General features: G+C 61.6%; 1 protein-coding gene across 2 annotated transcripts in view; it reads left to right on the top strand.

Annotated features, from left to right (window-relative positions):
• Positions 1–5,111: 5,111 nt before the first annotated feature.
• LOC105488849 (CBFA2/RUNX1 partner transcriptional co-repressor 3) overlaps positions 5,112–13,533 on the top strand; it is a 100,428-nt gene continuing 92,006 nt past the window's right edge. For both annotated transcript variants that reach the window (XM_011753318.3, XM_011753317.3), the window contains exon 1: positions 5,112–5,671. In XM_011753318.3, coding sequence (XP_011751620.3) covers positions 5,170–5,671 — 502 coding nt within the window. In that variant the 5' untranslated portion in view covers positions 5,112–5,169. The remainder of the gene's footprint in view (positions 5,672–13,533) is intronic.

Below are 13,533 nucleotides of genomic sequence, written 5' to 3'. Positions count from 1 at the left end.
CTGGGAGAGCCCTTCTCCCTTCCAAAGCTCTCTTCCGGAGAGGGGCCGCATCTGCAGGGACGCCGACCTGAGCTCAATTTAGGAAGAACTTTCTAGCAGCAACATGCCTGCCCGGAGGCGGGCACGGCCAGATGGCGGTGTGGGGATTCCACTCTCCCCTGGGCTGGCCCCTTCACGGCCCAGGGACCTCACTGGGGTCACAGCTGCTCTTCTGTGCTTGCCCACCTTTGGCGGGCACCAAGGAGAGTCCAAACGTGGACTGTTTTATTAAATTCTCTCCACACCCCCGTTCAGCCGACTCTGTTACCTTCTTACTTTACAGTTGAGGAAATGGGTCAAGACATTTGCCCAAGTGTACCCAGCACAGACAGGAAACGCTGAGTGTGAACCAGCCTGTGACTTCGGGACCCTCATGCGGCCCCGGCTGTCCCCACCGGAGACTCCCGGAAGCTGAGGTGGTGAGCCGGGACGGAGGGACACCTTCGAGATAAGCTGGAACCGCAGTTCTTTCCTCAGAATTCAGGGGATCTGTGGACTTGGATCAGTTTCATCTGGCGTTGTGTCGAGTCTCGAACCAAAATTTAGCCTTTCCTTTAACCATGACCGTGGGCACCTCCCGGGGCGTCAGCCGTGCCTGTGCCGTTGACACCAACAGAACTGCCCCAGGGCCACTTCTGTGGGCCCCAAGCAGCCATGCCTTGGGAGGGTTCGGGCACCACGAAACACCCCCCTCCCCTTCCACTCACCACCACGTCTCAGAATGCAGTTCCCACATCTCACCACTTTAAATCACGGCTGAATGAAAAGCACAGCGCTCACTACACCAGAATGTTCTAAGAGGGTGGTAACTGTATTTTGGTAAAATGGGTTTCCTTCATAATTCTGTGAACTTATTTATTTACTAGATGCCCAAGGAGTCCACATACCAGGAAGGTGAAGACCGATTCCAGTTCCGTGCTCTCACTGGGTGTCTCCGGCCCGCGCCTCGGCTCGGACTCCCCGGGCAGACCTGCTCTCTCTGGGGGTGGCAGGTGCACCCAGTAACTGCAGTCTCAGAGCCCTGGAATCCTGCATCACTTCGTACCAGGTTTCCCCAAATCACCCCAGCCCTCCGGCCGTGGCACCTTCTCCGTGGTTCTGGGTTTGCTCAGCCGTGCCCTGAGCCGGGGAGTGGCTGGGCGTCCAGCTCCGGGCCTCTTCGCCCACACTGTCTTGAACACCCGGGGCAGGATTTTTCCTGCCTCCGCCCCCAGCCCCCACTCCCTCTGTGGCTCACCCCAACTGTCCACACCTTATTCAGGACCAGAAAGCCGGGGCAAGGCGTGGCCAGTCAGGTTCACCCACACATGTCACTGCTCAGCCTCCTCTGGGGCCGCCTTGCGACTTCCATTCCTCTCTCCAGGCTTTGTGAGTAGGGATGGCACCCTTGTGGGCCTCCTCCTCCTCTGTAAAGTGGGCTGGCACGAGACTTCCATAAAACCATATACCACTTATTCATTGATCCACCCATCCACCCACCCACCCCTCCACCCATCCATCCACCTGTCTATCCACCCTCCCATCCCCATCCACCCACCCACCCCTCCACCCATCCATCCGCCCCTCCACCCTCCCATCCCCATCCACCCACCCACCCCTCCACCCATCCATCCACCCCTCCACCCTCCCATCCCCATCCACCCACCCATCCCCATCCACCCACTCACCTATTCACCATGTATCCACCCATCTACCTACCCACCCATTCACCCATCCATTCACCTACCTACCCATTCACCAATCCACCCATCTATCCACCCATCCACCCACCCATCCATCCACCCATCCATTCACCTACCTACCCATTCACCAATCCACCCATCCACCCATCCACCCACCCATCCACCCACTCATCCATCCACCCATCCATCCACCCATTCACCCATCCACCTGTCTATCCACCCATCCATCCACTCATCCATCCACCCATCCACCTACCCACTCATTCACCAATCCACCCATCTATCCACCCATCCACCCACCCATCCATCCACCCATTCACCCATCCACCTGTCTATCCACCCATCCATCCACTCATCCATCCACCCATCCATCCACTCATCCATCCACCCATCCACCTACCCACCCATTCACCAATACACCCATCTATCCACCCATCCACCCACCCATCCATCCACCCATTCATCCATCCACCTGTCTATCCACCCATCCATCCACTCATCCATCCACCCATCCATCCACTCATCCATCCACCCATCTATTCATCCATCCACCCACCCACCCATTCACCCATCTATCCATCCATCCACCCACTCACCCATCTATCCACCCACCCACTCACCCATCTATCCACCCATCCACCCACACACCCATCCAACATTCATTCACCCAGTCATCCATCCACCTACCCACCCATTCACCCACCCCACCCGTTTACCCATTTATCCACTCATCCATCCACCCATTCACCCATCTATCCATCCACCCACCCATCCACACATCTGTCCATCCACCCACACATCCACCCACTCACCCATCTATCCATCCATCCATCCACTCATTCACTCATCCACCCACCCACCCATCCAGCCATCCACCTACCCATCTACCCACCCATTCACTCATCCACCCATCCATTCATTCATTGATTAATCTATTCATTCATCAATCTATTCATTCATCTATTTATCCAGCAGTGAAGGGTGTGTGTGTTGGAGGGGGGTGGCGGGTTCCTACATGCTAGAAGAGAAGGCAAACATAAGACACCCTGACTGAAGAAAGACCTCCTCACGCACCCCCACATGGCATCATCTCCCCCACTGCCCCCACACCCTCCTCCAGTTCTCTGGCCATCCTGCAGATTCACCAAAGCCTGCCTTAGGGCCCCTCTGCCTACCCAGGGGCAGTTTCCCCAACTGCCCTCCAGGCCGCACATGCCAGGCCATGTTAATGGACCGTGTCTCCTATAGTCCCAGAGAGCAGGACCAGGGGCTGTCTTGGACACCGACAGAACCCCAGTGGGCCCTAATAGGTCTTTTAGGAAGGAAGGAAAGGCCCCTTCTGCCCCGCGAGGCTGGGTGCTGGCTGCAGACAGCAGGAGTCTCTGGGAGAAGCCGAGCCCGCTCCTGCTGCCTCCACCTCTGCAGCCACTTCCTCCCCAGCCCCTTATCTCCCAGCCGCCCAGCTCTGAAAGCCACAGCCAACGTCTGCTTCCCCACAAGCACCAACTGCCCGGCCTGGGGGAGAGGAGGCGGGTAGTGGGGAGGTGGGGAGTGGTGCCCACACCCCAGGTGGCCGCCAAAGTGGGAGGCAGCTCCTGCCCCCAACTTGTGGGCAACTTTCTTCTCTTCTCTTTCCAACCCCACCTCCATCAGACCCCCTGATTAGACACCAGGCAGGACAGGGCCAGGCGGGGAGCTCAGGGCCTCATTGCGAAAGTGGAAGTGTCCCATCTGCGGGGGGCGCAGGTGCAGGCCTCGAACATCTGCCTCAGGGCTGGGGGCGGGGCAGCCTGTCTCCTACCCCCGTGAGGGGAGTTACCACCCCCACCCAGGGTGCCATCCTGCTGCCTCATGGAGTGGGGGCTGCGCCCCCTGAGACCCTCAGTTCCCCGACTCTGAGACTCCCACTGCACATAGGTGGGGAACAGGCACTGACACAGACAAACACCAGCCATGTGACCACCGTGGCCCTGGCCCATGTGGCCGCCCAGCGCCTCTGCTGTCTCCACTCCCGGAAACGCTCTAGGAGCTGAGGCCGTTAGGATCATGCACCCTGCACAGATGAGGAAACCAAGGGGGTCAGGGCCCCCAGGACCCCGACTGCTAATCTCACCCTGAGCCAGAGTGCGGGGAACAGCAGGGGACGTGGGGACCCGATGATGGCACCAGGGGACTGGCCCCGGGCTTGCAGGGAGGTCCCTTCCAGCCTGAGTCCTGGGGGCAGAGCGGCCCACCACCCAGTGCAGGGGAGGCCCCGGGCGGGCCTTGCCTCTAGGAAGTTCCCCAGCAGTAACAAACACGCTCTGACCGTAAGCTGGACACACGCGCTGGCACGCAGCTTGTTGTCACCAACTCGAGAAGGACACCCGATTACCAGGACAGGGAGACCCGGGACACCTGGGGACCCTGCGGGAAAGGAGTCGGCTTTTACCCCTGCACGGCTTGAATTATTAACCATGTGCAGGCGTGACCTAAAAATCAAATCAAATCAAATCAAAATAGCACAGATGCCCGTGAACCGGCCTTGGGTCTGCGGGTTCCACACCTCTGGCCTGTCTGAGGCCACGAAGCCTCCAGCCATGGTATCCAAAAAGTCGCCCACCAGGGCTGCAGGGCCGAAGGGCTACTGTCACCTCCCGGGAAGCTCCTCTTGCCTCTGACAGTTGTCAGGGCACTTTAGAAAGTGACTTTTTTTCCAGCATCTGGGATGTGACTCACTCTCAGCCCAATGGCTGCTAGAAAGGGGTCCTGGGACTCTCCCTGGGGTCTGAGTGGTCCCAAGAGGGCTCTGAGGTGGCTTCTGGAATTTCTCAGACTGGAGAAGCCACCCACCCCGACCCCCGCAAACTCCGGAGGCGGCCGCTGGGGCGCGGGGTGAGGGTCCTTCCAAGGCAGCCCCGGAGAGGCAGGGAGCCCCGCTGTCTCCACAGAGGGTCAGGAGCCCTGCGCACGAGGCCCGGCAGAGAGAGACAGTTTGCTCCCCAGCGAGCGGGAGGTACTTTAAGGACAGATCAGGGGCCCAAGAACTCCCAGCAGCTGGGGGAGCCAGGGCTGAGGGGAGGCCGGTCAGAGGCCCCATCTGGCTCAAGGGCACAGTCGACAGCCACAGGAACACGGGCGGGGTGGCCCCTGGAGTGGGGGCAAACTAAAAGGGGTGTTGGGGAAAGTCCCGCTGACTGAGGGCAAGCGGAGAGGGAGGAGACCCCCAAATACCCCAGACTGAAGAAAGCGCCAAGCCCTGGTGGGAAGGTGGGTGGGCGGAGTAGGCCGAGGGCTCTGGGCCAGGATGGAGCTGCCCTTAGGCCTGCAGACCTGCCCCGGAGCAAGGAACACACGCTGTAGGGCTCAGGGTGGGTGGGACATCACCAGAGCTGCCTGGGGAGGAGGAAGTTGTTGGAAGGTCAAACCGGAATGGCCCGAGGAAAGGCCGTGAAGGGCAGGGCCCCAGATGGTTCCTGTCGGGGAAGTGGGGGGCACAGCTGCAGGCCTCCGGCCCATTATCACAGGGACACAGCTGGCTGCCTCACCCGCAGGCTGCAGGGAGACCTTCCCCAGCCTGCAGCCCCAGGCCCGCCCCGCATCACATGAGCCTCACGGCTCCCACCCCCTCCCCAGGGCTGAGGACACCCGGTTGGCAGCCAGGAGGGCCTGGGCTTTCCAGCGGCAGAGGCCCAACTCCAGGACGCCCCAGCTGGCCCAGCCCCTCCTGTTTCCCTCAAGGCTGCAGGAGGTCGGGAAAGGCATTCCCGGAAGAGGCCTGTCCTGGGCCCCAGGTTGGCCCCTGAGGGTGGCCCTCCTCATGCCGGCTTCGAGACTGAGGGACAGGGCAGCCGGTTCAGCCTCGGGATCCACCCGTGGCTCCATGTCCCAGCCGCACCCTGTGCTGGAGAGCGGCTTCCCGGCATCTGCTGCCTGCTCAGCACCCCGGGGTCCCAGGAAGGGCGGCCCAGGTAAGAGGCTCGGGGGGAAGGTGGTGGGGTGGGGGCAGAGGGCGGCAGCAGGTGCCGAGGCTGTGACTCCTTCGAGCTTCGCGGGGCTTTGTTGACAGCGCCGGCATGGGCGGCCGTGTTGACTCACCTCAGATATCAACAGGGCCACCCCTCAGGCAGGTCCTGCACAGCTGGGGCAGGTGGGCTGGTGAGGGCTTGGCAGGTGCCAGCCGGGTGCCCTGGCCCCACCCAGAGGCAGATGCTGGAGGCCGGGCTGCTCAGCCCTGTCTAGGAGGGTGGGCTGTGTTCTCCTGGGGGTGGGAGAGCTGCAGTCAGGAAGTGATTGGGGGTCCTACAAAGAGAGCCCTCCTCCTCCTGGGATGCCCTCCAGGTGCGACGCCTCACAGCAGGTTGGATGAGGAAACTGAGGCCAGAGGGGAGGGCCCTGGCCCAAGACCCCAGTGAGGAGGAAAGGGACCCGACCCCAGGCCCCTGTCCAAGGAACGATTCCAGGCAGGGCAGTGGGGGTTTGTGGGGAACCTGGGCCTGCCTTCCTGGGGGCTTCGGGCTCTGGGGAGCGGTCCAGCAGGACGCCAGCTATTGCTGACACCCCCCGCCCAAGCCTGCAAAGTCCCAGGACAAGGTCTCCCAGACACTGGGGGCTGCAGCTGCAGGCTGGTGTCCCCGTCTCCCGGTGGCCCTCGTGGCCACACTCCCAGCAGCTGTCAGAACCTTCCGGAACCAGCAGTCTCCTGTCTCGCAGGGCTCTCACTGCGGCCGTCAGGTCCAGGGTCTGCCTGCACCCCTGACACTAACACACAGAACCCAGGACCTGGGGTGTCCCCGTCTCTGGAGACCACATTCCCTGAGCAGGTCCTGGCGGCGGCTGCCTGAGGCTGTTCCCACCTGCAGGTGCCCGTGGGACCCCAGAGCCGCCCCCTACGAGGGCCCCAGCTGTGAGCAGGAACATCCCAGACCCAGGTGCCTGGCGTGCAAAAGCCGGACCTCACCACAGCTAGTGACACTGTGGGTTTCTCCCGAGGGGGTGACTCAGAGCTGCCTTCAAGGCAGCACCAGCTCACTGGCCCTGGCATCTGCCATCCCATCCTCTCCCGGGCGGCCCTGTCTGTCCCCTGGCACGGAGTGGCCTTGGGCCAGGTGCTCCCTCCTTCTGGGCCTCAGTTTCCTCATGGATCAGACCCGTCCCACCAGCTCCCTGCGTGAGTTTCTCACCTGTGGGGAGAGAGACGGGCTCTGAGGTGCATGGAGAACAGCTGCTTTGTTAGGATGGGCGTGTCTACTGTGGAAGGATGGGGGCATCTACCGTGGAAGGAGGTTAGGGCCAGGAGGTGGCCCTGTGCCTGATTCGTGCGAGGGGCTGGTGGCTAGAGGCATGAAACAGAGGGCCAGGGTGGGCCTCTGACATGGTTGGAGGTGAGGAGCAGACGGCCAGGGTGGCCTCTGACATGGCTGGAGGTGAGGAGCGGACGGCCAGGGTGGCCTCTAACACAGAGTACACAGCCACTGTGCCCATCCCCAGGGAGCCCCTGCTTAGGGGCTTCAATGTGAGGAGGGAGCAGGGTCTCACTTGGGTGCAGGGTCCTGCACCTGGCTTCTAGGGCCTTCTGTCCCTGCAACCACCCAACCCTATTCCAGGGTGCCCATGGGACAGCCTTGGCCACATCAGGCAGCAGAGATACACGTGAATACCAGGGCTTGGAGCTTCTCATCCTGCACCCCAGGGGCCCCCAGGGGACAGATGTGGGGCCCTGTGATGCCGGAAAGCCTCAGCATCAAGCATCGCCCAGCTGGAGGAGCAGGGGTCATGGGGGCTGTGGGAACTGGGGGGATCCTGGACAGACCTGAGGGCCCCTCAGCCCCACTGTGTGGATCTCAGGCACACAGGCTTCCCAAGAGTCCCTAAAACCTTTGAGGCCTGAAAACAGGCTGATTGGCTTTAAACTCTGGGGAGAACAGTAATATTTTTAAGAGGTGAAGTAGAAGAACCTTCCTGTCTTTAGAGCAAAGGCTGACTGAACAGGGCTGTGTTGCTGCGTGTTTGGTGGCAGGCGGGGAGGCATCCGTGTGCTGCGCAGCGGATGGGAGGAACTCAACCTTTCGTCTCCTCTGACAGTGTCCAGGGGGCTGAGGTGTAAGCAATCAGAAGACGGCCACAGAGCACACGCCGCCATCTGGGGGCCAGGACCCCCTTCCCTGGGCTCTTTCACCAGCCCCCGCAGGCGGAGGGTCCAGATCCTCACTGACCCCTTGGCCCAGTGGTGCAGAAGGAACCCCTTAAGACAAGCGCTTGTGGTCCTGGGTTTATGACGCGCCCGCTGTGTGTGCTCAGAGCTGTGCAGGCTCTCACCGCCTTGTCTCCACAAACCCACTTTGTGAAAAAAGAGGCTGAGGTCACAGTGGTGACCTGACTGCCCCAGGAGAGAGGGATGGGAACCAGGTCACCTAAGGAGGGTGCCGGAGACAGAGACTTTGAAATCCACCTGGCGAGTATAGGCTGAGGCAGAGAAGGCTCAGTGCCATGTGCTGGGACCTCCATGGGGGAGAAACTGAGTCAGGCGGCCTGGTGTCACCGTAGAGGGATGACATGGGATCTCGGGGAGGTGGTGAGCACCATCAGTGGAGGGGTCCAGGCAAAGGCGGGCGGGTGTTATGGGGACCGGGCAAGGTGGGCAGATGTTGTGGAGGCACCATCTGTGCAGGAAGCTTAAGCCCTGGCTGGAGCCCACCTGGCACAGGGGTCATGTCCAGAGCCTATGGTCAGCCTGAGCTCCCTCCACCGACCTTGCCCTTGGGGCTGGGCTGCGTCGCCATTCACTCTCCATCCTCCATCTCCTCAAATGGCCATCTGGGCCCAGCTGCCCTCTGGATGTTGTGGGTCTGGAACGTCCTAGGTCCGGAATGTTCTGGGTCTGGAATGTTCTGGTCTGGAATGTTCTGCATCTGGAATGTTCTGGGTCCGGAATATTCTGGGTTTGGAATGTTCTGAGTTTGGAATGTTCTGGGTCCGGAATGTTCTGGGTTTAGAATGTTCTGGGTCCGGAATGTTCTGGGTTTGGAATGTTCTGGGTCTGGAATGCCTTCCCCCAGTGTTTCTATCTCCTGGGGCTGCAGTAAGGACAGGCTGCAAGCTGGGTGGGGACCCAGAATGACAGAGGCTTCTCTCACAGCGCCGTAGGCTGGAAGTTCGAAACTAAGGCGCCAGATGGCCGTGCTCCTCCGGGTCCTGCCTCCTCCAGGTCCTGCTGGCCCCAGGTGTTCCTGGTCTGTGCCCGCCACACCACAGCCTCTACCTCTGTCTTCCCAAGGCCTTCTTCCTCCCAAATCTTCCTCTGCCTCCTTCTTCTAAGGCCCAGCCCACCCCAGGCCACAGCTCCGGCCACTCACTCTGCACTCCAGGCAGTGGGACACAGGGAGGCGCTGGAGAGGCTGCAGGCAGCCCCCATTATGGGAGGTGCCCATCGAGGGGGTGCGGTGGGAGGGGGAGTGGACATGAGCAGCCAGGTGGTCTCAGCCCAATTCTTCCTTCAGCCGCAGGCCCCGTGTTTGCCGGGCTATGGAGCTGGCGGATCATGCAGAGCTTGCCAGGGTGTCCGTGGGCTCCAGCCAGAGGCAGGGAGGTCAGTGTGCGCGTGACAAGACGTCTGAGGCCACAGACAGACAGACAGACGGGCAGCCCCAAGGGTGCCTGCAAAGGGGCCAGATAGTGGCCGTCGGACCTGCGTCTGTGAGCAACATGCTGTCACCGCCGTTCTCCCACCTCCTGTTCTCCCTTTTGTTGACCACATAGTGTCGGGGGGCTCCATGTTGGGGAGCCAGCCCGGGGGTGCTGCTGTTACTGCCATCACAGAAGAAGATACTGAGGTTCTGAGAGGCACACAGCAGGCTTCACTGACCCTGTGGGGCAGAGGCAGATGGGCTGGAGATGTGAGGATCTCGCTGCTGTGAAATCACACTGACCGTGGAGTCCAGCCCCAGGCTCGGAGGGAAGCTCGCCCTGGAACCACTGCTGGGTCAGTCATGGCCGGAAGCCAGCAGCACCGCGAGGGGACAGGGTGGCCAGTGCGTGGACAGCTCCATGAGGGAGGGTTTGCGAAGGCCGGACAGAGGCGGGAGACTGCAGAGCTCTGGGGACGGAGGGTGAAGAGGAATGGATGAGCCAGGAATAGAGAGAGAGGCGTCCACAGAGGTAGGAAGTCCTCAGGAGAGTGGATGGTGGGACAAAGCCCGACCTCCCCCAACTACCTCCCCACTGGACACTCCACTGGGGCAGAGCAGGGAGCAGGGGCTCTGGGTATGTCCTCATTGCCAGGTGCAGCCAGTTCTCCGGGCCCGGTCAGTGCACCTCCCTCTCTCCCCAGTAAGCATGGCACTGCTTCCCTAAGGCCTCAGTGGTTGCCGGAATGCTCCGCTCCTTCCCCATACCAGCCCATCCCCACACACAAGCACAGCAACCAGCCACGTCCTCCTGTCCAGCAGGAAGACCTCGAATCAGCACCTAGGAAGACAGGGACGGTGCCTAGGGTCAGGGTGCAATCCAGGCCAGCTTCCTGGAGGAAGTGGCCCCATGGGGGCGGCTCTGGGAGGCCATTCTTTAGGCAAAGATGACTTTCACTTCTCACCACATGTGGACTGAGAAGCAGTGCGTCCCGTTAACCTGCCTGGGCGCTGCGCAGGGGTTTTCCGGCACTTTCACTTCCGTGACTGCAGTTGACCAGGGAGGCGTGGGCAGGAAGAGCGGCCCCAGGGAGAGGCCGATTGGTCACAGCTGAGCCAGGACTCGCCGGCCAGTGCTCCTCCGAGGAGACGTCAGCCAGGGGCAGCTGGGGAGAAACAGGGAAAAGAGAGGCTGGTCTGAGCGCCGCCCACCCACCCTTTGAAGGAACTCCAGCCAGGAGCTGTGGACTGGATCACTCAGATTGACTGTGACAAAGCCAGAGGCCGACCTGTAGCAGGAGCCAATGAAGTTCTCAGCACTAAACCCCCAAGTCCACCCCCAGGACGGCTGCTCAGAGGCCTGTCGGGCAGTTGCCAGGGCACAGGTCTGCAGCGGGGACCCCACCGAGGGGCTTCCTCTCCCAGCTCTGCCCACCCCAGGCCCCAGGCAGCGCTCTCAGGTGGGCGGAGAGTGGTTGTGTCACCATGTCATTTGAAAAATCAAGGCCAGGTACAGTGACTCACGCGTGTCATCCCAGCATTTTGGGAGGCCGAGGCGGGGGGATCACTTGAGGTCAGGAGTTTGAGACCAGCCTGGCCAACATGGCAAAACCCTGTCTACTAAATATACAAAAATTAGCTGGGTGTGGTGGTGGGTGCCTGTAATCCCAGCTACTCAGGAGGCTGAGGTAGGAGAACCGCGTGAACCCGGGAGGCAGAGGTTGCAGTGAGCCAAGATTGCGACCCTGCACTCCAGCCTGGGCGACAGAGGGAAACTCCGTCTCAAAAAAAAAGGGAAAATTGAGTTGATTTAAAACAAGTCAGCCACGTCACACCTGCGCACACCCACGGCCCAGCCCGCCCGCCCCGACCCCACTGTGTCCGCCTCCGGCACTCACAGCCCCGGCTGCCTGGCGGCTCCACAAGCCTCCCAAGCCAGTGCCTGTGCTGTGCCCTCGCCGAGAAGCCCCCTCTCCACGGGGCTCCTGCCTGGGGTTGCTCTCAGCGTCTTCTTAGCGAGGCCTCGCTGCCCTCGGCCTCCTTCTCTCGGTGCTCCTCTCCTTCAGTCTCTCACCCCATGAGACAAACCAGCCGCCCCCTCAGGTACTACTCATCCCCCGGCCCCCAGCTGGCTGCACGAGGCAGGGGCTCTGGTGCCTGCTTGCAGCAGGGCCCTCAGCAGACGGTGCTGGCCCAGGAGGGTGCTCAGCCCAGGAAGGCGTGAGTCCATCCCATCTCCAGGTGAGGCTCGGCCTCCGCGCTCCTGGTCCTTGAGTTGTTACTTGGCTGTGTGCATCCTGCTGGTGCCGAGGCAGGGACTGGCATATCTGAGCTGCTCGCTGATTCCAGAGCCACCTTCACAGCCACTGTCCGAGCAGGAGCCAAGGCCCAGAGATGGGGTGACCGGCCCGGGGCTGCACAGCAAGCAGGGCCAGGCCCAGAGATGGGCCCTCCATTGGGTCTGGGGTCCTGACTGCCTGGTCAGCCTCAGGCCAGGCTCTAGCGCCCTGGGGTCAGGCCTCGGGATGGGCCTGGAGGGGCCGGAGCCTGCAGCAGGGAGCCCCGTGCGGCTGTTAGGGTGCCAGGCATCCAAGCCTCGAGACTGCAGGATCTGGCCTGGCCTGATCAGGGGAGCACCTCACTCAGCACTGGGTCTGGGTCAATCATCCCGTGACCCTGGGAGACCCTATCCCCTTCTTGTCTCTGCCCCTAAGGTGGTAGCAAGTGATCCGGGCAAGAGGTCTGGGTCAGAGGACAGCCTGAGATCCAGGGAGCGTGGTGGAGAGAACAGAGTGGGACACTGATGGGAGGAGGGGTGAGAGCTCTGGCCTGGGGGATCGTCGTCTTGGAAACTACAGGAGACACCAGGGCTCTGCCTCCTTCTCCCTGAGCAGAGAAATAGCCCCCTCCTCTCCTGCCCCTATCCTGGGGCCCCTGCCACTGTGCCCTACCACATGGCTGAGTGAGGCCTGGGGTCCTGCTTGCCTGCCTGGGTTGGCATCAGAGGGGACCGTGCCGAGCCCCTCCCCAGGTGCAGACACTGCTCAGGGCTACTCCAAGGCGGGAGGTATTGCTGGGGCTGAGCTGTCCCTGACGGCAGACAGGGTATGGCGTCCCCTCAGACAGCACAGGTCTCTGTCTCGGACACAGCATTGGGGGTGCATGGGGACAGACTGAGGCCCCCTTCCCGAGCCAGTGTCCCGGACACAGAGCGGGGCCCACTCTGCTTGGATCTTGGAGAGCCTGCGATTCTTCCAGACCTGGTTGGAGGATCCGGCAGCAAGGACAGAGTGCAGTCAGTCAACAAAGCAGGTGAGGACCTGCAGGCCAGAAGGCAGCTCCACAGCAGCCCAGACAGCAGCCAGGACGCAGGACCGGGCTCCACAGTTTTCCCAGGAACTCAGACTCTGTGGCCCCGGAGGGGAGGGGCAGACGGATACGCAATCCCGTTCCCAGCTTTCACCCGGCAACACTTCAAGGGCATCGCTGACCTCAGATGAGGACACAAATCAGAAAGGTCAAGAAATCAGCCTAGCTCACACAGCAGGGCGAGGGTGGGCCACATCCTCCCAGGCTGTGCATCCTGCCAAGGACCCTCGCAGAGGAGAGCAGCTGAGGTCACATGTCAGGAGAGGGACCCCACTGCATGCCCTGCTCTGAGACAAGAGCCACACCCTCAGCTGAGCCCCTCAGAACCCCCCTCTCCATCACCTTGCTTCACTTGAGGAAGCCCCATGCAGGTGCTGCCTGACACCGTGTTGCTGACCCCTGGATCAAGCACGTCCTGACACCCAACTGATCACACAGCAAGGCTGCCGGCTTGGGGCCGCCACCGCCACCTCCTGGAGTGAAATCCTGTCTTGGCCCAGGGCAGCTGCAGAGCAGCTGTTTTACTGGCAGCTTTTGGAGAGTGGGCCAACCCTTCCCCCAGGCCTGTCCCCCACTGACGTGAATTTCCGTCAGCTTTTCCAGGCACCCCCTTTGTGGAGACAAGGGCTCCTGGGGTGAGGGCCCCAAGCGTGGCTTTCTCCCTCGGAGGAGTGGGGCCAGAAGGCATGCCCTCCTGAGAAGACCTGGCAGAAGCTGCCAACAGCCACAGCCACTGGGGCTCACCCAGGGAGGCCCCTGCAGAAGGGGATGGGGTGAACCCACAGCTTTGCAGAAGGTCGGGGGCTTTGCCAAATTGCAGCCCCGCAGGCCATGCTTGC

This window comes from Macaca nemestrina, chromosome 18 (assembly GCF_043159975.1).
Source record: "Macaca nemestrina isolate mMacNem1 chromosome 18, mMacNem.hap1, whole genome shotgun sequence".
Classification (NCBI taxonomy): Eukaryota; Metazoa; Chordata; class Mammalia; order Primates; family Cercopithecidae; genus Macaca; species Macaca nemestrina.
Note: the sequence above shows the minus strand (reverse complement) of the source record. Positions and strands in the feature narration are given on the sequence as shown.